This window comes from Notolepis coatsorum (assembly GCF_963971535.1).
Source record: "Notolepis coatsorum genome assembly, contig: SCAFFOLD_517, whole genome shotgun sequence".
NCBI lineage: Eukaryota > Metazoa > Chordata > Actinopteri > Aulopiformes > Paralepididae > Notolepis > Notolepis coatsorum.
Window position 1 is genome coordinate 122,796 of NW_028172455.1, and position 27,032 is coordinate 149,827.

Below are 27,032 nucleotides of genomic sequence, written 5' to 3' on the forward strand. Positions count from 1 at the left end.
CCCTGGTTAGTATGGGTGCTGTGGGTGCTGTGGCTGCCATGACGACCTATTACCTGACAACGCGGCCCAAGCCCCTCCCACCGATCTGCGACCTGCATATGCAGTCAGTGGAGGTTGAGGTGAGTTAACAAGTGACAGGTGAGATCAAAGTGAGTTAATGAGTGACAGGTGAGATCAAAGTGAGTTAAAAAGTGACAGGTGAGATCAAAGTGAGTTAATGAGCGACAGGTGAGATCAAAGTGAGTTAATGAGCGACTGGTGAGATCAAAGTGAGTTAACGAGCGACGGGTCAGATCAAAGTGAGTTAACGAGCGACAGGTGAGATCAAAGTGAGTTAACAAGCGACAGGTTAGATCAAAGTGAGTTAACGAGCTACAGGTGAGATCAAAGTGAGTTAACAAGCTACAGGTGAGATCAAAGTGAGTTAATGAGTGACGATCAAAGTGAGTTAATGAGCGACGGGTCAGATCAAAGTGAGTTAACAAGCGACAGGTGAGATCAAAGTGAGTTAATGAGCTACAGGTGAGATCAAAGTGAGTTAATAAGCTACAGGTGAGATCAAATTGAGTTAATGAGTGACCGGTGATCAAAGTGAGTTAATGAGTGACAGGTGAGATCAAAGTGAGTTAATGAGTGACAGGTGAGATCAAAGTGAGTTAATGAGTGACAGGTGAGATCAAAGTGAGTTAATGAGTGACAGGTGAGATCAAAGTGAGTTAACGAGCTACAGGTGAGATCAAAGTGAGTTAATGAGTGACAGGTGAGATCAAAGTGAGTTAATGAGTGACAGGTGAGATCAAAGTGAGTTAATGAGTGACAGGTGAGATCAAAGTGAGTTAACGAGCGACAGGTGAGATCAAAGTGAGTTAATGAGATACAGGTGAGATCAAAGTGAGTTAACAAGCTACAGGTGAGATCAAAGTGAGTTAACGAGCGACAGGTGAGATCAAAGTGAGTTAATGAGCGACAGGTGAGATCAAAGTGAGTTAATGAGCTACAGGTGAGATCAAAGTGAGTTAATGAGCTACAGGTGAGATCAAAGTGAGTTAACAAGCGACAGGTGAGATCAAAGTGAGTTAACGAGCGACAGGTGAGATCAAAGTGAGTTAACGAGCTACAGGTGAGATCAAAGTGAGTTAACGAGCGACGGGTGCGATCAAAGTGAGTTAACGAGCGACGGGTGCGATCAAAGTGAGTTAACGAGCGACGGGTGCGATCAAAGTGAGTTAACGAGCGACAGGTGAGATCAAAGTGAGTTAACGAGCGACAGGTGAGATCAAAGTGAGTTAACGAGCTACAGGTGAGATCAAAGTGAGTTAACGAGCTACAGGTGAGATCAAAGTGAGTTAACGAGCGACGGGTGCGATCAAAGTGAGTTAACGAGCGACGGGTGCGATCAAAGTGAGTTAACGAGCGACAGGTGAGATCAAAGTGAGTTAATGAGCGACAGGTGAGATCAAAGTGAGTTAACGAGCTACAGGTGAGATCAAAGTGAGTTAACGAGCGACGGGTGCGATCAAAGTGAGTTAACGAGCGACGGGTGCGATCAAAGTGAGTTAACGAGCGACAGGTGAGATCAAAGTGAGTTAATGAGCGACAGGTGAGATCAAAGTGAGTTAACGAGCTACAGGTGAGATCAAAGTGAGTTAACGAGCTACAGGTGAGATCAAAGTGAGTTAATGAGCGACAGGTGAGATCAAAGTGAGTTAATGAGCGACAGGTGAGATCAAAATGAGTTAATGAGCGACAGGTGAGATCAAAGTGAGTTAACGAGCTACAGGTGAGATCAAAGTGAGTTAACGAGCGACAGGTGCGATCAAAGTGAGTTAACGAGCGACATGTGTGATCAAAGTGAGTTAACGAGCTACAGGTGAGATCAAAGTGAGTTAACAAGCGACAGGTGAGATCAAAGTGAGTTAACGAGCGACAGGTGAGATCAAAGTGAGTTAACGAGCTACAGGTGAGATCAAAGTGAGTTAATGAGTGACAGGTGAGATCAAAGTGAGTTAATGAGCGACAGGTGAGATCAAAGTGAGTTAATGAGCGACAGGTGAGATCAAAATGAGTTAATGAGCGACAGGTGAGATCAAAGTGAGTTAATGAGCTACAGGTGAGATCAAAGTGAGTTAATGAGCTACAGGTGAGTTAATGAGCGACAGGTGAGATCAAAGTGAGTTAACGAGCGACAGGTGAGATCAAAGTGAGTTAACGAGCGACAGGTGAGATCAAAGTGAGTTAATGAGCTAGACGTCCCGGTGCGCCTGCGCAGCAGAATCAGGAAGCGACGGGGGCGGCGTGTCCCTCCCACGCAGACCCTCGCCGCTGAGAGATCGCGCTGTGCAGGTGAAAAGATGCGACGGCTGCCTCCTCGAGTACCGGAGGGGACACGTGATGCAAGGCTTCGTCCACATTGCAGCCGACCAGTGGGAGGCATGGCCTATACGGAATTGGGATGGGAGAAAAATAGAAAAAATGGGAGAAAAAGTAGATAAAAAAAAAAACATTCTATCCGTCCAATCAGGGAGGAGAGTTTGCGCGGCGGTCTGCGCTGGTGAACGGAGATGGTCACCTGACCCACTTCTACGACGACGCCAGAACCATGTATGAGTTCTTTCTGCGGGGGGTGCGAGTGTCCAGTGAGTTATGTACCACCACCATCACTAACTCTACAAAACTAACTCTACAAAACATACTACTGTAAACCTAACTACACTAACTCTACAAAACATACTACTGTAAACCTAACTACACTAACTCTACAAAACATACTGTACTGTAAACCTAACTACACTAACTCTACAAAACATACTACTGTAAACCTAACTACACTAACTCTACAAAACATACTACTGTAAACCTAACTACACTAACTCTACAAAACATACTACTGTAAACCTAACTACACTAACTCTACAAAACATACTACTGTAAACCTAACTACACGAACTCTACAAAACATACTACTGTAAACCTAACTACACTAACTCTACAAAACATACTACTGTAAACCTAACTACACTAACTCTACAAAACATACTACTGTAAACCTAACTACACTAACTCTACAAAACATACTACTGTAAACCTAACTACACTAACTCTACAAAACATACTACTGTAAACCTAACTACACTAACTCTACAAAACATACTAGTACTGTAAACCTAACTACACTAACTCTACAAAACATACTAGTACTGTAAACCTAACTACACTAACTCTACAAAACATACTACTGTAAACCTAACTACACTAACTCTACAAAACATACTGTACTGTAAACCTAACTACACTAACTCTACAAAACATACTAGTACTGTAAACCTAACTACACTAACTCTACAAAACATACTACTGTAAACCTAACTACACTAACTCTACAAAACATACTACTGTAAACAGCACATAAAAAAGCATGTAATTTGGCATTCAACCAAACATCAGAATATCCACCACCTAATTTGACCAAACCACCTGTCTATATGTCTCTCTCTCTCTCTCTCTCTCTCTCTCTCTCTCTTTCTCCTCTCTCTCTCTCTCTCTCTCTCTCTCTCTCTCTCTCTCTCTCTCTCTCTCTCTCCTCTCTCTCTCCCCCTCCTCTCTCTCTCCCTCCCTCCCTCTCTCCCCCTCTCCCCCTCCCTCCCTCTCTCCCTCTCTCTCCCCCTCCCTCTCCTCTCTCTCTCTCTCCCTCTCTCTCCCCCTCCCTCCCTCCCTCCCTCTCTCCCTCTCTCCCTCCCTCCCTCCCTCCCTCTCTCCCTTCCTCTCTCCCCCCCCCCTCCCTCCCCACAGATAATGGTCCATGTCTAGGCTCCAGAAAGCCAAAGCAGCCATATGAATGGATTAGCTACAGAGAGGTAGGGTTCTATTATTATAGTGTGTTCCAGCTTACAGTCATGTCTAGGGGTGTAACCATGCGACCTCGCAACAATAAATTTTGATTACGATTATTCAGGCAACGATTCACTGCATCATGAAATCTCTTCATTTGACCACGATTCAATACATTTTCTATTAGTTTTCTATCAGTTAATTCCTCCCAAAAAATTGTATACACAAATGTGGCTGGGGGAACTGATTCACTCAGCATGAATGGACTATAGGTCAATAAAAACAATACACAAAAAAAAAACATAAAAAAAAAAAATTCGATTATAATCGATTCTAACATTTTCAAATCGATGCAGTTGAATCGTCACATTAGAATTGATGCATCGTTACACCCCTAGTCATGTCCCATTGTGTTCCAGGTCAATGTGTGTTCCAGCTTATAGTCATGTCCCATTGTGTTCCAGGTCAATGTGTGTTCCAGCTTATAGTCATGTCCCATTGTGTGCCGAGTCAATGTGTGTTCCAGCTTATAGTCATGTCCCATTGTGTTCCAGGTCAATGTGTTCCAGCTTATAGTCATGTCCCATTGTGTTCCAGGTCATGGAGCGAGCCGAGAACCTGGGCTCAGCCTTCCTTCACAGAGGACACTCTAAGAACACAGACCCCCACATCGGAATATTCTCCCAGAACAGACCGGAGGTACACACACACACACACACACAATTCATAGATTGATGGTTTCAGCTGTCCTGACTGTGCTGGGAAGTTTGTTCCACAATTTTGGAGCAAGGACATAGAATAGCCCGCTTTGCTTTGATGACCTCCCAGGAGCCTGAATGGGAGTGAGTGGGTCTCTAGTTGGAGACCATTGACCGGAGACGGGAGGGAGCCGTTCCCCTCGCTGCACGGTGTGCCCGGTCAATGGGAAGCCAGTGCAGCTCTCTTGAGAAGTGGGGTGGCGTGACTTTGGTAGGTTGGAGATCAGACTCCTTGGAGATCAGACGCTGCGTTCTGTATGAGTCGAAGTGGCTTGTGGCGCAAAAGCCGGTAAACCAGCTAGCAGTGCATTTCAATAGTCGAGGCGAGACGTGACTGTTCGATTTCAGGAGGAGTTGGGCGGCTTCTTTTGTCGGGAAGGAGGAGGATCCTTCTGACGTTCATCATGTTTTATGGTTGATGAGGCGATGTTCAGCTGGTCGTCAAGGACGACACCTAGGTTCTTTGGGTCGGGGACGAAGCCAGGGCTACATTCTCCTGTGATGGAAAGGGTTAGGGTTAGAGGTCAGGTTAAAGGTCGCTCAGCGGGGAGGAAAGGTCACTCAGCAGGGAGGATTTTTACCGGCAGGTGAAGCAGTTCTGTTTTGCTTAGGTTCAGTTTGAGGTGGTTGGTCGCCGTCATTGGTCGAGACTCTGGTATCTTGAGGGAGGAAAGGAGAGGAAGAGTTGGGTATCATCGGCATAGCAGTGATACGAGAAGGCATGAGACGTGATAATGTTACTAGGGGTGGGACGATACATCGATCCAGATCGATCTATTATCAATAATCAAATAGGATCGATGCAACGTAAAAAGATCGATATTGCGAAAATCCCATGGAGTGTCGTATCCGCTCGGCTCGGATCAAGAGCACACAGCATGTAGCGTCTAGAGCGTCACTAGAGCAAGGCTAGTGTGCCTATTCTGCGACCCAAAACATGTCCCTGCTGTTTTATTCCGCAACGGGTCAAATGCATCTAACCTGCTTTGCAATCCTCGCCATTCCATTATGCCCACGTCGCGTTAAGGATAGAAATTAACGCTACGTTAGCATAAGCTAACAACAAGCTAACCCAGAGCCATAGGCAGAGAGAAGTGGGGACTGGGAAGGAGGGTGCATTCTCGAGACAGCGCCACTACTAGGATCTGGCCGGTACTGCACCTTCGGACTCCCAATATGCCTTTTCCAGCCAAAATACAGCTCTGTGACAGTGAATAGGATATTAATATCGAGAAAAAAAAAAAAAAAAAAAACAGTGAACAGGAGGTCTATTTGTATTAAAAACAATAGATTGTTTTTCATTTAAATGTCTGGAAGAGCTTAAAATAAAAATGTCTAATGATATTTCCATTGCCTTTTTTTGTTGATTTAAATGTTACTGATTGTGTTAAATGGGCATATAATATCGTCTCATATCGATCGCAGGCACCTGAATCGAATCGTATCGTATCGTGGCAGACTTTGTGATATCAGAAAATATCGTATCGTTGTCCAAAGAATCGATATCGTATCGTATCGTGATGAAACTGGTGATTCCCACCCCTAAATGTTACCCAGAGATTTAGTGTAGAGGGAGAAGAGGAGGGGTCCAAGGACCGAGCCCTGGGGGACACCCGTCCGAAGGGGGCGGGGGGGCCTACAGGGACCCTCTCCATGATATTCGGTAGGAGCGGTCGTCGAGGTAGAATGACAGCCATGCCAGTGCAGAGCCAGCCACTCCCATTCCTGCGAGGGATGTGAGGAGGATCTGATGGCTGACTATATCGAAGGCTGCTGTCAGGTCCAGGAGAATCAGGACAGAGGAGAGACATTTTCGCTCTCGCTAAGTGAAGAGCCTCTGCGACTGCTATGCGACTGCTATGAGGGCCGTCTCTGTGGAATCACTTGAAGCCTGACTGATTTTGTTCTAGGAGGTCATTCTGTAATGGATAATAATAATAATAGTAAATATTATTTGTATAGCACCTTTCAAACAAGAATTGCAGCTCAAAGTGCTTCACAGCAGTAAAATAGACATACTGCACAATGAGCCTAAAATAGACAGAATAATCAGTGGGTTAATAGATAATCAGTGGGCTGGTTAGATACAGCGAGTTCAAGTGAAGTGGTTCATGGTTCAGGGTTGTGTTTATGAGAGGTGTGACTGGCTTGTTTCAGAGAGGTGGGAACCACCCCAGAGCTGAGGATCTAATAATATAGTCGAGTGTCATTGAGTTTCTTCCGGTCAAGATGCAAAAAACTGATAATTTTTTCATCCATACATTCCCCTTTTATACCGTGGTGAATATGAGTATAGTTTTAGAGTAATTCTGTGTAATCCCAGGAAACGCCGCTAAACAGCGGTTTAGTGCATTTCACTAGAAACCGTGCCATTCCTCGCTTGGATCAACAATACATCTGAAATCAACGCTAGATTATCGGTATTATGTTATAAACGTTACTACTGCCCGAGTAGGAAAACCCGGACCGGACTTGTTAGATCAACGTACAGGCCGAGCCAGAGAGAGAATCCAAGGATGTGCAATACCGGCCGCAAGGCGTTAGGCGGCGGTATTGGACGTTTTTGCGATCTCAGACCCATTCTCAATGATAATATCAGGCTGGATGGATGGATTATGAATGGAAATATCGAATAAAATAAATAACGATGAAAACCACGACTTTTCTCGGGTTTGGCGCCCAACGTTCGGCGAGTAAACCCGACGTATCTCGGGTCTGGCGTCCAATGTGTTAATACATACAATAATACAATACATATTCAATCATCATTATTGCGATTATTAACCCTTTCACTGCCACACGACAGAAGGTTAACCCTTTACTATCACACAACTTACAAGCGACGGAAATGCTCCATCATTAGCATCATTAGCTCCGCATCCGCGGAGCTAATGATGCTAATAATGGAGCATCGCCGTCGGTTGTGTGATAGTAAAGGGCTAACCTTCTGTATTATCATACTGTATAACACTGTGTGTGTGTGTGTGTGTGTGTGTGTGTGTGTGTGTGTGTGTGTAGTGGACCATCACAGAGCTGGCCTGTTACACCTACTCTCTGGTGTCCGTTCCGCTCTACGACACTCTGGGGGCCGAGGCCATCGCCTACATCATAGACAAAGGTACAGTTCTGGAAACGACACTCTCACTGACTCTCAGCTGCCAGAGTTGTACCCTTCCTGTTGACCTGTTTTTATTATCAATTCTTTTCTTCTTTTTTTAAACATAAAACAAGGCAACACAATACAGTAATAATTATTGTTAGGGATGTCCGATATTATCGGCCTACCGATATTATCGGCCGATATTGGCATTAAAATGTGATTATCGGAAAATATCGGTATCGGTTTTCAAAAAAAATAAAATAACTTTTCTATAATCTTTATTTACCCAGGCAAGCAAGTAAGAACAAATTCTGATTTTATTTATTGTCAAAAGTATGCATAATGTTGTGTTAATTCCACAACAAGACATATGTAATGTTAATTACCTGAAATTATTCCGTTTTTTGGGGGGGGAACCCTGCATATATCGGTATCGGTTGATATCGGTATCGGAAATTAAGAGTTGGACAATATCGGAATATCGGTATCGGTAAAAAAGCCAATATCGAGCATCCCTATTATTGTGATTATTAATATACTGTAGGTTGTTCTATAAGCCATTTGGCTTCAAACCTATCCTTTTCGCTTGTTTATTTGTAAACATTTCGAAAAATTATTAGTTTATTGTTTATTTATTTGTAAACATTTGAAATAAAGAATTAATTTACTCAATAATAATAATAATAATAATAATAATAATAATAATAATAATAATAATAATAATAATAATAATAACAAGACCACACAGTGCCACCACAATAATAATAGCAACAATAACGACATTAGCAATAATAAAAAAAAATAATAAATACAGAACATAAAAACCAACTTGTACTATCACAGACGCCACAAAAGACGCCACAAAAGACATTTCCTTCAAACTCCTCGCCTGGTCTTTCCAAAGACCCAAGAGACGGGACAGTAAAATATATATTTGTGGAAAAGGCTCACTCTTTTTTTTAGACTCTTATACTAAACATGTAAAGATACCGAAAATCTGGTACCGGTTGATCTGGCGTGAATCGGTACTCGCTAGTACCTGTGAGATTCAGCCGGTCCCCTTAAAGCACAGAGTTCGTAGTAGCAGCGACCCTGATAGGCAACAACGCCCAACTCCAGCCAGCTGATACAGAAGGTCTTCTGTTCCAACCAAGGTTGACTGCCATAGATCACACATACACACAGCAGGGGGGGGGGGGGGGGGGGGGGTCTAAAACATGAGGCCACGTCTGTCTCTCCCACTCTCTGCAGCGTTTGTTATGTTGCCATGACGCTCGTTCACCTCTTGCTCTGAAGGAGATAAACGAGAAAAGAGCCTCAGGACAGAAACCACCGCTAGGGGAAAGTGTTACTCACCCAAACAACTGCGTCTTAGTTTGAACTGCTGCGGTCAGGCAAGCGCTACCGGAGTCTCATGGCCGCCACAGAGAGACTCAAAAGGAGCTTCTATCCCCAGGCAAGCGCTACCGGAGTCTCATGGCCGCCACAGAGAGACTCAGAAGGAGCTTCTATCCCCAGGCCATCAGGATGCTCAATGACAACGACACTATGTAACAAACCATCATCTACACTCACTGCACACACATCCACACGCACACACTCACTTTAAACAAACACTCACCTTACCACTCACTTATTCACTTTAGACACTTTAACACTTTCAATGCCGGAGCTCGGTGCGAGCTTTAGTGCTTCCTTGCCACCACCCACTTCAATGATAGAGCTCTCATATTTGCAAACGCATAAACTATGTCTTAAATTATGGCTATGTGTCTAATCTGGCCGTCGCTTTTCAATGACTTGTTTGCAGTCAACATTGTCGAAACGGATTGTTTTCTAATCGGTTAATTTCCGTTTTATACCATTTTGAAAAACTCGTTTTTTGAACGTTTCAGGAAAATATAAAGATTCTGTGATAATCGCCCTTTACTGGAATATTCTTGAATACACAAAAAACGTTGTAATTTATCGGCCTATTTATGAATCGTTTTCAAATAAACGCTAGATTATCGATAGTATATGTGTACTTATGCACGCTAGAGAAGCGAGCTGAAAAATCGAATCTCTTATTTCCTGATCGCGCACACACACACACACACACACAGACACACACACACACAGACACACACACACACAGACACACACACATAGGGCACACGCTGATATCTCTGTGAAAATAGCTCTGATTATCCCAAGACTGGTCAAATAGATTCCTTACCTCAGATCAGATGTTCTCCAAAAAGATTATTCCAATTCCTGATCGTCAGCCTGTCTCCTGACTGTAGTGTGTGTGTGTGCGTGTGTGTGTGTGTGTGTGTGTGTGTAGTTTCAGCCTGTCTCCTGACTGTAGTGTGTGTGTGTGTGTGTGTGTGTAGTTTCAGCCTGTCTCCTGACTGTAGTGTGTGTGTGTGTGTGTGTGTCTGTGTGTGTGTGTGTGTTTCAGCCTGTCTCCTGACTGTAGTGTGTGTGTGTGTGTGTGTATGTCTGTGTGTGTGTGTGTAGTTTCAGCCTGTCTCCTGACTGTAGTGTGTGTGTGTGTAGTTTCAGCCTGTCTCCTGACTGTAGTGTGTGTGTGTGTAGTTTCAGCCTGTCTCCTGACTGTAGTGCGTGTGTGTGTGTGTGTCTGTGTGTGTGTGTTGTTTCAGCCTGTCTCCTGACTGTAGTGTGTGTGTGTGTGTGTGTCTGTGTGTGTGTGTTGTTTCAGCCTGTCTCCTGACTGTAGTGTGTGTGTGTGTTTCAGCCTGTCTCCTGACTGTAGTGTGTGTGTGTGTGTGTGTCTGTGTGTGTGTGTTGTTTCAGCCTGTCTCCTGACTGTAGTGTGTGTGTGTGTGTTTCAGCCTGTCTCCTGACTGTAGTGTGTGTGTGTGTGTGTGTGTGTGTGTGTTTCAGCCTGTCTCCTGACTGTAGTGTGTGTGTGTGTGTGTGTGTGTGTGTGTTTCAGCCTGTCTCCTGACTGTAGTGTGTGTGTGTGTGTGTGTGTGTTTCAGCCTGTCTCCTGACTGTAGTGTGTGTGTGTTTCAGCCTGTCTCCTGACTGTAGTGTGTGTGTGTGTGTTTCAGCCTGTCTCCTGACTGTAGTGTGTGTGTGTGTGTGTGTGTGTGTGTGTTTCAGCCTGTCTCCTGACTGTAGTGTGTGTGTGTGTGTGTGTGTGTTTCAGCCTGTCTCCTGACTGTAGTGTGTGTGTGTTTCAGCCTGTCTCCTGACTGTAGTGTGTGTGTGTGTGTGTGTGTGTGTGTGTGTGTGTGTGTGTTTCAGCCTGTCTCCTGACTGTAGTGTGTGTGTGTTTCAGCCTGTCTCCTGACTGTAGTGTGTGTGTGTGTGTGTGTGTGTGTTTCAGCCTGTCTCCTGACTGTAGTGTGTGTGTGTTTCAGCCTGTCTCCTGACTGTAGTGTGTGTGTGTTTCAGCCTGTCTCCTGACTGTAGTGTGTGTGTGTTCCAGCCTGTCTCCTGACTGTAGTGTGTGACGTGTGTGAGAAGGCCAGCCTGGTGTTGGACTGCGCGGCGCAAGAAGGAGGACACTCGGTCACAACCATCGTTCTCATGGAGGCCTGCAGTGCTGAGCTGGCCAGCAGAGGGCGCCAGGCTGGAATAGAAATTATCACCCTGGAGGAGATGGAGGTGAGATTCTTTCTTTCTTTCCTTCTTTCCTTCTTTCCTTCTTTATTTTCTTTCTTTCTTTCTTTTTTCTTTCTTTCTTTCTTTCTTTCTTTTCTTTCTATCTTTTCATTCTGTTAATTTCTTTCTTTCTTTCCTTTGTTCTTACTTGCCTTCCTTTATTTCCTCTAAGCCCTCTTGGCTCCATTCATCCTGGCCTCACTAAGGTCCTCTTTTTGTCTCATAGGCGATCGGCAAGACCAATCACCACACGCCATTGGTGAGTAACCATTAGCAACCCGTTGACCTACCAATGATAAATCCGTCCGGTAGTTCAAATTCAAAGTGATGTTATCAGTTACATGTTACAATGTTTGACCCCTTGACCTTTACCTGGGGGTGGCAGTGTCTCAGGAGGTAGAGCGGTCGTCTGGTAATCTGATGGTTCCAGGTTCAATCCCGGGCAGCGTGTCGAAGTGTCTTTGAGCAAGACACGGTCGCCCCTGCCGTCAGTGTGTGAGTGAGTGAGTGAGTGAGTGAATGGGTGAATGTGAGACATAAGTTGTGAAACTCTTTGATGAAAGCCATTTACCCCCCCCTCCCCCCCCCCGCAGCCCCCCCAGCCAGAGGACATGGCCGTCATCTGTTTTACCAGCGGAACTACAGGTAACTCACTCTCTCTCTATGTCTCTCTCTCACACACACACATAAACACACACACATAAACACACACACACACACACACAATGCCTTCATCAAATTACCACTTGGCACATAGATTCTACACATTTTAATCTGTTTTGACTGTGTGTTTCAACAGGCAACCCAAAGGGAGCCATGCTGAGTCATCTGAACATCGTCTCCAACTGCTCTGCTGTCATCAGTATCACAGAGGTACTGACTACTACTACTGTACTACTATACTACTACTATACTACTACTGTACTACTACTGTACTACTATACTACTACTGTACTACTACTGTACTACTACTGTACTACTACTATACTACTATACTACTACTGTACTACTGCTGCTACTACTACTGCTACTACTATACTACTACTGCTACTACTATACTACTACTGCTACTACAGTACTACTATACTACTACTACTATATTACTACTGCTACTACTACTACTACTACTATTACTAGGGGTGGGACGATACATCGATCCAGATCGATATATCGATCTATTATCAATTATCAAATAGGATCGATGCAACGTAAAAAGATCGATTCATATTGCGATACTCTTATTTTGAAAATCCCCTCGTGAGCATATCCGCCCGGCTGCAGCAACAACAACAGTAGCTCAGCGCAGCTCAGCGTGTGTAGACGGTAGACAGCATTGCTTCAGAGTTCGCCTATTTTGCCCGAAATAAGTGCCTGTTGTTTTTTTCCCCACAAGGGGTCAAATGCATCTAACATGCTTTCCATCCTCGCCATTCCTTTATGACCACGTCGCGTTAAATACCGAAATTAACGTTGCGTTAGCGTGAGCTAACTAAGCTAAGCTGATAGAGCAGCAGAGGTCCACTAGGGACTGGGAAGGAGGGGGTTACTGCATTCTCGAGATAGCCCCACTAACAGGATCTGGCCGGTACTGCACCTTCTGACTCCCAATATGCCTTTTCCAGCCAAAATTACTACTAACTCCTCTCTCTACTAACTCTTCTCTCTACTAACTCTTCTCTACTAACTCTTCTCTCTACTAACTCCTCTCTCTACTAACCCTTCTCTCTACTAACTCCTCTCTCTACTAACTCTTCTCTCTACTAACTCTTCTCTCTACTAACTCTTCTCTTCTAACGCTTCTCTCTACTAACTCTTCTCTCTACAGGCCTCTCTCCCGACCTCGTCAGAAGATATCTTGATGTCATTCTTACCTCTAGCTCACATGTTTGAGAGAGTGGTGGAGGTACACACTAATGATCAATACCCTCCCTTTCCCTGTGTGTGTGTGTTGTAGGCTAGCAATCCATTTATCCAAAGTGATGTCCACATATCCTACCTTCCCCTGGCTCATATGTTTGAGAGAGTGGTACAGGTTAGTTCGACCTCCCCCTCCCTCCCTTCCTCTCCTCTCTCCTCCACTGTCCTCTCCTCCTCTCCCCTCCACTGTCCTCTCCTCCTCTCCCCTCCACTGTCCTCTCCTCTCTCCTCCACTGTCCTCTCCTCCCCTCCCTTCCTCTCCTCTCCCCTCCCATTCTCTCCTCTCCGCTCCTCCACTGTCCTCCCCTCCTTTCCTCTCCTCTCTCCTCTCCTCCACTCTCCTCTCTCCTCCACTGTCCTCCCCTCCTTTCCTCTCCTCTCCTCCACTGTCCTCCTCTCCTCTCTCCTCCTCTCTCCTCCACTGTCCTCCTCTCTCCTCTCCTCCACTGTCCTCCTCTCCTCTCTCCTCCACTGTCCTCTCCTCCTCTCCTCTCCTCCTCTCCCCTCCACTGTCCTCCTCTCCCCTCCACTGTCCTCTCCTCCTCTCCTCCTCTCCCCTCCACTGTCCTCTCCTCCTCTCCTCCTCTCCCCTCCACTGTCCTCTCCTCCTCTCCCCTCCACTGTCCTCTCCTCCTCTCCTCCACCCACACTATAAAATGTTGGGTTCATTTCATGAAATGTCGGAACCCTAACCTCTTGCCCCCAGAGAAACCTATAACCACGGCCCTGACCTCTACAAACAGCCCTGACCCATGTGCCCTGTGTCTGTAGGGAGTGATGTTGGTGCACGGGGGGAGGATAGGGTACTTCCAGGGCGACATCCGCTTGCTGATGGACGATCTTGCCACTCTGAAACCCACCATCTTCCCTGTTGTACCGAGGCTACTCAACAGGATGTTTGATAAGGTAAAACTGCACTACCCAGCATGCCTCTCTGCCTCTTATGGACTGCTATTACCGACGGCTCAGACACTGAGGCCCACTGTACTTTCTTTCCTGTGGTCCCTAGACTACCAAACACAGGGTGTTCAACCATGTCAATATACTGTGTGTGTGTGTGTGTGTGTGTGTGTGTGTGTGTGTGTGTGTGTGTGTATAGATCTTTGGCCAGGCCAACACATCTCTGAAGCGGTGGCTGCTGGAATTTGCCTTCAGTAGAAAGGAGGCGGAGCTTAAGAGAGGCATCGTCAGACGAGACAGCATCTGGGACAGACTGATCTTCAGGAAGGTCCAGGTGGGCAAAACCAACGCACCCCGGCTCTTGACTTAACACCAGTGAGGTCCAGATACATGAAACTAACGCACCCTCACTCTGATATCAAACGCACCCTAAGTCTAACATGCAGGATAGACTTGTCTACAGGAAGGTAAAGGAAGCGCTCCTCTTCCAGAAGATGACACTGAAGCTTCTTCCTCTGACTAACATCAGACTGACCTCTGACCTCCTAACAGGTTCCTCCTCAACACAGTCCAGATAAACCAAAACAAACGCACTTCAGCTTTAAGTCTTTCTAACTCTGGTCAGTGTTGCCGAGGAGCCTGGAGGTCTTCGTGACTCACCTGACACAGTTTGTCACGGCGAGGTCTAGATGTGGTCGGTCTTAGAGTGACAGTGGATTGAAAGATGACACCATGCCCTATGCAGTGTGATTTTTTTTCCGTGGCCTATGTTTGCGAAGACGCTCTCTGATTGGCTAGCCGCGTACAGCGAAGACCCTCTCTGATTGGTTTAGCGCCGAAGGGTCTCTTCCGCCTAACCTTAACCCTAACTAACCTTAACCCTAACTCTAAGCATAACCCACTTCGAAAGAGGGCCAAAGCATAACCACTTTGAAGCAGAGAATATATATGTACAAGGCGGAAGAGACCCTTCGGCGCTAAACCAATCAGAGAGGGTCTTCGCTGTACGCGGCTAGCCAATCAGAGAGCGTCTTCGCAAACATAGGCTACGGAAAAAAATCACGCCCTATGCAGGAAGATAAAAAAATATGTAGGAGTGTAAAAAGTACCCAGAAATTATACTTAAGTGAAAGTATGGGTACTGTCTCAAAATCTGACTCAAGTAAAAGTCAGAGTATCTGGCTAAAAACACACTTGAGTAAAAGTCAAAAAGTCCTACTTTTAAATGTACTTAAGTACTAAAAAGTAAAAGTAATTTTTAATTTTTTTTAAAGGATTCCATCATCGGCCAAGTTTTCATTTTAACTATACATTGCACCAGGTGAGTTAGTTGAAGAGGTGAGCCAATTAGTGAAATCATCAGCTGGTGTTTAGGCAAGGCTGGAATGAAACCAAGCATACACTCTGCCCACAATGGAATGTGTTCTGCGATAGACAATGCTGAAATGAAAGAACAGAGGACATTTAATTTAATAATGTCATTTATCAGCTATCTGTGATAGGAGTGCAGATGTTTCTGCACTCCCTGCAAGAAGAATCACATATTAGTTGTTTTTCATGAGTGGGATTCATCCAAAAGCTGAGATAAGAGTGTTCTTCATTACTGGAAAAGATTCACTCGGAGGCGCTTTAACAATGGATCACTAGAAGGCTTGCCAGGGGCAAGGAATTTAACAGTCAGTTAACTGAGGAATTTAACAGTCAGTTTTCCAAACACCCCACCCCACACATCAATCCCCACCACATCCCCATCCAAGACACACACCCTGTCTTGTCACTGAGTCTATTCTTCTGATAGCAGGTGTTTAATCAAAGATCCCGCTTTCTAGTCTTGCACAAGGACCAATCAGCATGGGTATGGGCGGGTTCATTTTCCATTGATGGGGATTTGATTGGCTGTTTACCTGCGGTCGCAGGATTAATAACGTTAGTTTGACCAGATAAACAATTCAAAAATACTCATTAAAATGGTTGGACCTGCAAGATTTGTACTTTGTACTTTGTAGGTCTGCATTTTAAATGTAAGGAGTAAAAAGTATGTTTTTTTTCTCTGAAATGTAATGGAGTAAAAGTACAAAGTATACAAACCTAATAATACTCAAGTAAAGTACAAATCCCCCAAAACAGTACTTAAGTATTGTAACGAAGTACAATTACTCAAGTACTTTACACCCCTGTATGTATGTATATTTGGCATGATAAATTACTTTCTGTGGTAATACGTTTCTGTGGTAATACGTGCGCTTCCTGAGAGTTTAATCTGCAGAGGAAAACAGTGGTTAATTTATAACCCTATTTATATGATTACTGGCAAAGTGTCTGGCCAGACCCTTTGCCAGTAATCATATAACTAGGGTTATAAAATAACCAACGTTATATTTCATACTGGCTCATGATGCTCATGTGGTGCTTTTTACACACATATTCATTGTGGTCTTTTCTCTGGTTTCTATGTCAAGGTTTCTGTTTTATAATTTTCTTTGGTCATCGGGGGGTACATTGATCAGGGCTTCGCACTTACTCTGCCCATTAGTCCAATAAGCGAACCAAACTGTGCCCGCAGATCGTAAAGGCTCACTCAACAGAGGTGAAAACAGTGTAATACTCACCGTGTGACGCTACACTCTCCATACACCAGCAGTTAGGCAAACTAACGGGATGGGGGGGACCTCCAACACTGAGGACAGCATGATTATATGCTACAGGTGGTGGGCGGGGCCTGGTCAGTGATAGACAGGTGGTGGGCGGGGCCCTGGTCAGTGATAGACAGGTGATGGGCGGGGCCCTGGTCAGTGATAGACAGGTGGTGGGCGGGGCCTGGTCAGTGATAGACAGGTGGTGGGCGGGGCCCTGGTCAGTGATAGACAGGTGGTGGGTGGGGCCTGGTCAGTGATAAGACAGGTGGTGGGCGGGGCCCTGGTCAGTGATAGACAGGTGATGGGCGGGGCCCTGGTCAGTGATAGACAGGTGGTGGGGGCGGGGCCCTGGTCAGTGATAGACAGGTGGTGGGCGGGGCCTTGGTCAGTGATAGACAGGTGGTGGGCGGGGCCCTGGTCAGTGATAGACAGGTGATGGGCGGGGCCTGGTCAGTGATAGACAGGTGGTGGGCGGGGCCCTGGTCAGTGATAGACAGGTGGTGGGCGGGGCCCTGGTCAGTGATAGACAGGTGATGGGCGGGGCCCTGGTCAGTGATAGACAGGTGGTGGGCGGGGCCCTGGTCAGTGATAGACAGGTGATGGGCGGGGCCCTGGTCAGTGATAGACAGGTGGTGGGCGGGGCCCTGGTCAGTGATAGACAGGTGGTGGGCGGGGCCCTGGTCAGTGATAGACAGGTGGTGGGCGGGGCCCTGGTCAGTGATAGACAGGTGGTGGGCGGGGCCCTGGTCAGTGATAGACAGGTGGTGGGCGGGGCCTGGTCAGTGATAGACAGGTGGTGGGCGGGGCCCTGGTCAGTGATAGACAGGTGGTGGGCGGGGCCTTGGTCAGTGATAGACAGGTGGTGGGCGGGGCCCTGGTCAGTGATAGACAGGTGATGGGCGGGGCCCTGGTCAGTGATAGACAGGTGGTGGGCGGGGCCCTGGTCAGTGATAGACAGGTGATGGGCGGGGCCCTGGTCAGTGATAGACAGGTGGTGGGCGGGGCCCTGGTCAGTGATAGACAGGTAGACAGATAGACGGCATGATTATATGATAGACGCATGCGTAGTCCAATAGGCAAAATAGTTATTGGCAGTTTTGTTTTGGCAGTCTGAGAGTTGTATGTTGAGTTTTTTTTTTTGTGGAGGACATCTGCAGTTTTGCAGGATTTTTTGAGAAAGCGTGGCACTTGAGACAAAACACCCGATATCCTATATAATTGTATATGAATTCCTCTTGTTTCTTTGTTTACATACATTGCTTACGGCTTGTGTTATATTACGTTTTATTGTATTTTCTTTTTTTTTGTGGCCATCTTGGTCTATATAACCTATTGTCAATGTCATCATTTGTCAAGTAATTTATATACTTATTGTTTATGTGTCTTGTAAGCCCATATGGGCTGGGCATACTGTACACCTGTATGTAAGAAAAAAAAAAAAAAAAAAAAAAAATCAAATTAAAGAAAATCAATATTGGTGTACTACTGCCCCCTACAGGCCAGTCTGGGAGGTCATGTTCGTCTGATGATAACCGGAGCCGCTCCCGTCTCCCCGACTGTCTTAACGTTCCTACGAGCTGCGCTGGGCTGTCAGGTAATACATCCCATAATGATGCATATCATCTCCATCTCCGAGCAGATGCTGGTCACGGTGAATTATGTTTAATACGTGTCGTGTCGTGTCGTGTCAGTTCTACGAGGGCTACGGGCAGACGGAGTGCACAGCCGGCTGCACCATGACCATGCCTGGGGACTGGAGCGCTGGTGAGGGCACACACACACACACACACACACACACACACACACACACACACACACACACACACACATACACATGCAGTGAGTATCGATTTTCGAATATTCAAGTAGTCGTGAAATGATAAAAAAAATCTATTTAGTTTTGATTATCCTAAATAATATCACAATATTAAAGGCAGAATACTGGAGTACCCTAAATAATATCACAATATTAAAGGCAGAATACTGGAGTACCCTGAATAATATCACAATATTAAAGACAGAATACTGGAGTACCCTGAATAATATCACAATATTAAAGACAGAATACTGGAGTACCCTGAATAATATCACAATATTAAAGACAGAATACTGGAGTACCCTGAATAATATCACAATATTTACCACAGCATAATGCAGATCTGACTGTCTATTCTTCTGATAGCAGGTGTTTAATCAAAGATCCCCGCTTTCTAGTGTTGCACAAGGACCAATCAGCATGGGTATGGGCGGGTTCATTTTCTATTGATGGGGATTTGATTGGCTGTTTACCTGCGGTCGCAGGATTAATAACGTTAACATTAGTTCGGCCAGAGAAACAATTCAAATATACTAATTAAAATGGTTGGACCTGTGAGATTTGTACTTTGTACTTTGTAGGTCTGCATTTTAAATGTAAGGAGTAAAAAGTATGTTTATTTCCCCTGAAATGTAATGGAGTAAAAGTACAAAGTATGCAAACCTAATAATACTCGAGTAAAGTACAAATCCCCCAAAACAGTACTTAAGTATTGTAACAAAGTACAGTTACTCAAGTACTTTACACCCCTGCAGGCTCTTCTGACTTGGAGTCGGAGCCAGAGCCTATCGCACAAAAAAAGGCCAAAATATATACCTTTCGGAAGGAATGGCTGGTTCAATTTCCCTGGCTCCGCTACGATAAAGGGACAAACAGTATGGTTTGCATGTATTGCAAGGAGTGTGGTCCTAATATGGCTGGCAGTACTACGTTTGCTGTCAGATCATAAACATTCAGAATAGAAACATTAAAAAAGCATAGTGTCTCCAAAAAACACATAGTGTGTCGTGACTGGTGTGTTGCCAGCACATCAACAGTGCCTCTCCACGAAGCGTTTCAGCGCCAGACGGCGGCAAATAGAAAAAGCGAGGAGGAAGAAATGAAAATTTAATTCAACACTGCTTATAACCTCGCAAAAGAAGAGCTGGCGTTTACTAAATTCAGATCACCCTGAAGAAAAAAAAAACGGCTTAACGCCAACCCGACGTACAGCAACGACACTGCCTGGGCCCAGTCCATAGGAGTGATTGCAGACACATTAAAAAAGAAGACGTCCCTTCAGATCGCGGAGCGACTGGGAGACCCAGAAAACTCCTTTAAAAAAAAAAACAGCTAAAAACACACATGTTCAGACTGGCTTTTGGTCATATATACAGTAGGCATCCTTTGTCCTCAATGTTCCTATAGTTTTTATTTATTGACTGATTATTTTATTTAAATTATTTTTATTTTATTTTATTTGGTTCACTGTTTTTAACTCATTCCCCGCCAACACACGAACGTATGCATGAAAAAAGTATCTCTTTTTTGCATGTTCGACGGAAGAAAGTCACTGTCATATGACTATAGTATTGTCTCCATAGCTACCGGTATAATAGAGAATATAGATATAGCTCTACAAACAAGGTGACGCACTCCTATCTTTAAAGCGTGGCCTAGCTAGAATGGGACCAGGCTAATCCCTGGCGCTGAATGAGTTAACTGCCGTCTGTTATTGTTGTCATTTATTTCAGATTTATTTGACATGTTATGCTGTGAAGGGTGCAGTCATTCATTCATATCAGGGATGCCTCAGAAAGGTACAGTTTTAAAGAGCGGTTGTGTCTCCTCCCCAGGTCACCTAACACTAACCCTAACCCTCCCCAGGTCACCTAACACTAACCCTAACCCTCCCCAGGTCACCTAACACTAACCCTAACCCTCCCCAGGTCACGTCGGAGCTCCTCTGCCCTGCAACACTGTGAAGCTGGTGGACGTGGCGGAGATGAACTACCTGGCAGCTAATGGAGAGGGAGAGGTGGGGGCACACACACACACACACACACACACACACACACACACACACACATACACACACACACACACACACACACACACACACACACAGCTGTTTCCCCGAAGCCTGTTTTTGGGATTCGAACTTCGTCAGGGTTTTCCGAACGGACGTTCGAACCTTCGTTTTTAATTAATTTTTTTTTTTTTTTTTTTATATCCTCAAACTAAATCCTCAATTTGAATAAAGTGATTACTCAGATAAAATTTGTCTTTATTTATTTTTTATTAAATCAACTTTCTTTAATGAATATAACTCATCAGTTTTAATACTATAATATTAGTGTAGCAGCCTAATCTTTATCTGCAACTGTGAAGAAAACCCCCATTGGTTTAAACAGAATGAATAAAGACAAAATATATATAAAAAAAATATATATATATTATTAAAAATGTTTATGTTGATTTAGAATTCGAATGCCTGCCAACGTAATGAACGAAGGTTCGAACGTTTAGGCTCAGCCCTAACACACACACACACACAATGCACACACACACACACACACACATTTTAAATGTTTATTTATGTCCACATACACAGAAGTCCTCATACAAAGGACATAAACAATGCGAGTGCAATCAGAAAATTATGAAGAACAGTCAGGTACAAGGTGCATGGGCGGCAGAATCATGGGTAAAGGTAACAGCGCCTCCTCCAAATTGAGCGGCTTCCTATAATAGCTGATACTGAGCAGTACCTGGCTAACTGCTTGGCCTTCCTTTTGGGGAGACCGGCTATGTGTAGGCCCCTCACAACCAACTTGTGCACATGATGCCCTAGGCTGCCAAAGATAAAAACTAGAAGATTACATCTGTAGCCTACAGTAGCTGTGAGATGGTCTGCTGTAGCTGTTGGTATTTCAGCATTTTGGTTAGAAAGGCTTCTTCTAAGCTGTAATCAAAAGTACAGCCACACACACACACACACACACACACACACACACACCTACACACACACACCTACACACACACCTACACACACACACACACACACACAGCGTAACTAGTAAGAGTAGGTAAGGGATACTGTATGTACAGATATATAAAAGGGATTAGGTTAGGGCTGAAGCTACAAGCTTGTAAATGCCCTAACACAGTGCATCATCTTAAATGTATCTTCGTTATCAACCAAAACAAATAATAAGATAATAATAAACGATCAAAATCAAATCAATAAATTTTTTTTACAGTTGATCTAATAAATTTTCAAAACAAATTGATTTTTTTTTTGATCCACTTTTTCTCCCATTTTTCTATATTTTTCTCCCATCCCAATTTCGTATCATCCAATTCAACCCTCCCCTGTCACGAACGCTGTTTCTTGCCTCCCACAAGCCGGCTGCAATGTGGACTAAGTCATACATAGCACAAGTCCCCTCCGGTACTTGAGGTAACAGCAGTCGCATCTTTTCACATGCGCAGCTCGACCTCTCAGTGTCGAGGAGTAACGCGTGGGAGGCTCACGCTGCCCCCGACACTTCCTGATTCTACTGCGCAGGCGCACCAACCGACTTGTAGGAGTCGCTTGTTCACAACGTTCGATCCCCACCCTTCAGTTTTCCCTCCCCGTAATACGGCCAATGTGTATTACTGCGGACGACCAGCCAAACTGAAAAACAATGTGGAGAGCTGGATTCGAACACGCGAATCCTAGCGTCTCCACACTGGTGGCGAGTGCCTTAGACCACTACACCACCTAGCCGCCCCAAAACAAATTGATTAGATCAATTGTTCAAACATTTTATTGATTTGATTTTGATTGTTAATTATTATATTTTTTTTTTGTCTTATACATTGATTGCTGGCCGCTTATGCTGTTTTTAGACTATGGTCTTGTTTATATATATATATATATATATATATATATATATATATATATATATATATATATAAAGGACTACAACATATGATGTACATCATGCCAGTTAGGGTACATTGTGTAATACTGTTTATCTTTACTCTGACTCATAGTATAATATTCAGATTCACATTCTTTATTACCTATATTTATTAACTTATAGGGGTGTAACGGTACGCGGATACGTACTGTACCGCGTCAATGTGGTCCTCCGGTACAGTACGGGCTGTGCACCGTACGATTACAACGGTATGGTCAACCTTTTTTTGCGGAACTTAAATCCCCCCGGCCCCACGTAATTTATCAACAACACTGCGGTCTGCTGTGAGCATTATAAAACAAACGTGTGTTTAACCGACCGTGAATTAAAGTGTCAATGCTATTTGTCATTTTAACAGCAGATACTTTCTTAAATGCCATCCTCCCGAGAGAGGGGTGTTGACGGGGAGCTTGCTGGTGTTATTTAGCATTGAACAGCTAACCGAAGGGGAGCTCCCATAGCTCACCGCATATCTCGGTGCCATTTCTGCGTCGGGGAAAACCGTGCTCGTCACGGATCTGGGGGACACGAGTTCGATTCCCGGACCCGCCGTCATTTCTCAGAATGTCTTCCCCTGCTCTACATCCCATTTCAACCTGTTTCTGTCGGTCATGCTTGACCAGAAAAGCGATAAACGCTAAAAAATAAAGTAAAAAAAAAAAAAAAAAAAACAGCTAACCGAAAGCTAGCATTAACTAACATTAAAGGTTTAGCCATAACGTTACCTTGGCTAACGTTGGGGCTATTCATAATCCAGCAATAATGGCTGCAGACCTGCAAGCAAAGTACAGCAAGTTGGCAAAGGAGTATTCCAACGTAAATCACATTTTCACCAGTAACGTTAGTCTTTCCATCTCTCGGTAGCTCCTGCTAGCTAACCTAGCTCACGTTAGAGTCATCGTCACTGAACCACCTCGCGTACAGAATTAATGACATGTTGCGGACAGCCATATCGGTGACAATGTTTAGCTTTTAGTGCCAAATGATAAGAGTCTGAGGCGGAGTCTCAAAAGAGAATGTTGAATATTTATTGTGCAAAAATCATTCACAACAGATCCTCTATGCTACATCAACGGAGCCTTGTAGACCGAGTAGGGTATATCTGCAGAGCCACTGGGTAGCGAGTGCAACACTGTGTAATGTCCGTGTGTGGATCATTGGAGTAGGGTATATCTGCAGTGCTGCAGCCCCATACTCATTGTATAGATTTGTATTAGTATCATTAATCAATCACCTGTTGTTGAATAAATACCATTACTTTCTAGTTATTACTAAAAAACAGTATATATAAAACAGTAGCTGTATAAAAAAAAAAAGTATAATTTATATTAAAAAAAAAAAAAAACTGTACCGAAAAAATACCGAACCGTGACTTCAAAACCGAGGTACGTACCGAACCGTGGATTTTGTGTACCGTTACACCCCTATAACTTATAATATAACCGATAGGGCATACAGAGACCCTCATCGGCACCTGATTATTTTTCTCATATTTTTATATTCAGAGTTAATTATATTGTTTACATTGTTTATTTTTTTCTCTTTTTATATCCAGATAACATTGTATCGCCTATGTGTATGTCTTTCTGCTATCACCCTGCCCGTACCTGTACCTCCCCCCTCCCCCCTCCCCCATGCTGCTATGACGCCCGAATGTCCCCCAAGGTGATCAATAAAGAAGTATCTCATCTTAAAGTGTCTGTGTGTGTGTGTGTGTGTGTGTGTGCGTGTGCCTCTGTGTGTGTGTGTAGGTGTGTGTGAAGGGCCCCAATGTGTTCCAGGGGTATCTGAAGGACCCCGAGAAGACCCAGGAGACCATCGACTCCGACGGCTGGGTTCACACTGGAGACATCGGGAAATGGCTGCCGGTCAGTTGAACTAACATTCTGTTCTGTTGAAGGTAGAATCTGTAGGGGCGGCTAAGTGGCGCAGTGGGCAAGGCACTCGCCACCAACGCAGGAGATGCTGGGTTCGAGCCCAGCTCTCGGTGTTGCTACCAGCTTGGCTGGTCGTTCATACTAACACAATTGGCAGTATTAGGGGGTGGGAAGCCGGTGGGTGGGGATCGGACGTTGTGGACAGCGACTCCTACAGGTCGGTTGGTGCGCCTGCGCAGCAGAATCAGGAAGCGACGGGGGCAGCGTGTCCCTCCCACGCGTTACTCCTCGCCACTCTGAGAGATCGCGCTGTTCAGGTGAAAAGATGCGACGGCTGCCTCCTCGAGTACCAGAGGGGACACGTGATGCAAGGCTTTGTCCACATTGCAGCCGACCAGTGGGAGGCATGGTCTAACAACGTTCGAGACAGGGGAGGGTAGAATTGGACGATATGAAATTGGGGAGGGGAGAAAAATTGAAAATGGGAGAAAAAGTAGATACAAAAAAATTAAGTCGAATCTGTAACGTCACCAAACTAACATTCTGTTCTGTTAAAGGTAGAGTCTGTAACGTCACCAAACTAACATTCTGTTCTGTTAAAGGTAGAGTCTGTAACGTCACCAAACTAACATTCTGTTCTGTTAAAGGTAGAGTCTGTAACGTCACCAAACTAACATTCTGTTCTGTTAAAGGTAGAGTCTGTAACGCCACCGAACAGTCAAATAATAACAATAACTTTGTTTTATATAGTGCCTTTCAGAAGACCCACGGTCGCTTTACATAGGGGGGAGAAAATAACAAAAGTAACAAACATGGTGGACAGACACAACATACAAAGTGAGAAATTAGGGGTTAAAGGCCAAGTTGAAGAGGTGGGTTTTGAGGAGTTTTTTTTTTAATGAGTCCAGATTATTTCAAACTAACATTCTGTTCTGTTAAAGGTAGAATCTGCAACAATAACAAGTACTACCCTAAAGAAGAATGAAACATATTAATGAATGGAAATGAAATTCTCCAAGTTTCAAATTCTCTTTTAGGAGTTATTGTAGATGAAGGTTTAAATTGGCATAACCACCATTGATAATGTCTGCAAAAAAAAGGGTCCGTCCCATGATCCATCCATAACCTTGTATTATAGCTTTTTATTTATATTAGAGTGTCTGGTCAGTAACATGGGTCTCCCAGTCCCTCCACTCTGCAGTAAACAGTCATCACTGATATAGAGTGTCTGGTCAGTAACATGGGTCTCTCAGTCCCTCCACTCTGCAGTAAACAGTCATCACTGATATAGTGTCTGGTCAGTAACATGGGTCTCCCAGTCCCTCCGCTCTGCAGTAAGCAGCCATCACTGATACAGAAAATGTATTTCCTGGTATCCCGTTCCCACTTTATCCAATCAGGAGAGAGAACCCTGGATATTCTACTTATTTCAAGAAATCTTGTCGAGACAGATTTGCTTACTGCCCTGGCATAATATTTCACTTGTTTCAAGAACATATTTGCTTTAAACTAAGTTATATTTCTTAGTTGGAGTTCTCTCTCCTGATTGAATAAAGTGGAAACTGGATTCCAGAACATTTATTTTCTGTTTACTGCAGAGTGGAGAGACTGGGGAGACCCATGTTACTGACCAGACACTCTGTATCAGTGAGGGCTGTCAGAATGTAGAGCTATTATTTTAACCAATACTCAACAATCTTTATATAAAGAACATACTGGAGACATCAGGAAATGGCTGTCGGTCAGTCAAACGGACTGAAGATGCATTGATAACATTTTAGAAAATGTATCAATCATTCAGCTGTGTGACCATCTGTCTTATCTGTGTGTCTGTGTGTCTGTCTGTCTGTCTGTCTGTCTGTCTGCCTCTCTGCCTCGTGTCTGTCTGTCTTCTGTCTGTCTGCCTGTCTGTCTGGCTGTGTGTCTGTCTGTCTGTCTGTGTGACTGTCTGCCTGTCTGTCTGTCTGTCTGTGTGACTGTGTGTCTGTCTGTCTGGCTGTGTGTCTGTCTGTCTGTCTGTGTGACTGTGTGCGTGTGTCTGTGTGTGCGTGTGTGTGTGTGTGCAGAATGGCACCCTGAAGATTGTGGACAGGAAGAAGCACATCTTCAAGCTGGCGCAGGGAGAGTACATCGCTCCCGAGAAGATCGAGAACATCTACATCAGGAGTGACTCTGCGGTGCAGGTCTTCGTCCACGGAGACAGTCTACAGGTAGGAGACAGTCTACAGGTAGGAGGAGACAGTCTACAGGTAGGAGACAGTCTACAGGTAGGAGGAGACAGTCTACAGGTAGGAGACAGTCTACAGGTAGGAGAGAGACAGTCTACAGGTAGGAGACAGTCTACAGGGGGGAGACAGTCTACACTACAGGTAGGAGACAGTCTACAGGTAGGAGACAGTGTACAGGAGACGATTGTAGAGCATGATGGCTACTGGCAGGAAGGACTGGCTGAGGCAGTTAGTGGTATGTCAGGGGGGGATGAGTCTATGGCTGAACGTGCTCCTCATAGAGGGGGTGGGAGGGGTTCTCATCCTGGCTAGCTCCTCATAGAGGCGGTGGGAGGGGTTCTCATCCTGGCTAGCTCCTCATAGAGGCGGTGGGAGGGGTTCTCATCCTGGCTAGCTCCTCATAGAGG

At 44.8% G+C, this 27,032-nt stretch overlaps 1 protein-coding gene across 1 annotated transcript; it reads left to right on the forward strand.

Annotated features, from left to right (window-relative positions):
- On the forward strand, positions 1–26,607 carry LOC311248054 (long-chain-fatty-acid--CoA ligase 1-like; the record flags this gene model as incomplete). Its single annotated transcript, XM_084339016.1, has 17 exons — positions 1–119; positions 2,522–2,636; positions 3,790–3,854; positions 4,426–4,527; positions 7,605–7,704; positions 11,126–11,304; positions 11,528–11,560; positions 11,895–11,946; positions 12,101–12,174; positions 13,256–13,333; positions 13,990–14,124; positions 14,318–14,452; positions 18,253–18,348; positions 18,446–18,518; positions 20,499–20,587; positions 24,272–24,388; positions 26,464–26,607. Coding segments are annotated over exons 1-17 (1,695 nt in total), but the record flags the coding sequence as incomplete, so codon positions are not given.
- Between the last annotated feature and the right edge of the window lie 425 nt (positions 26,608–27,032).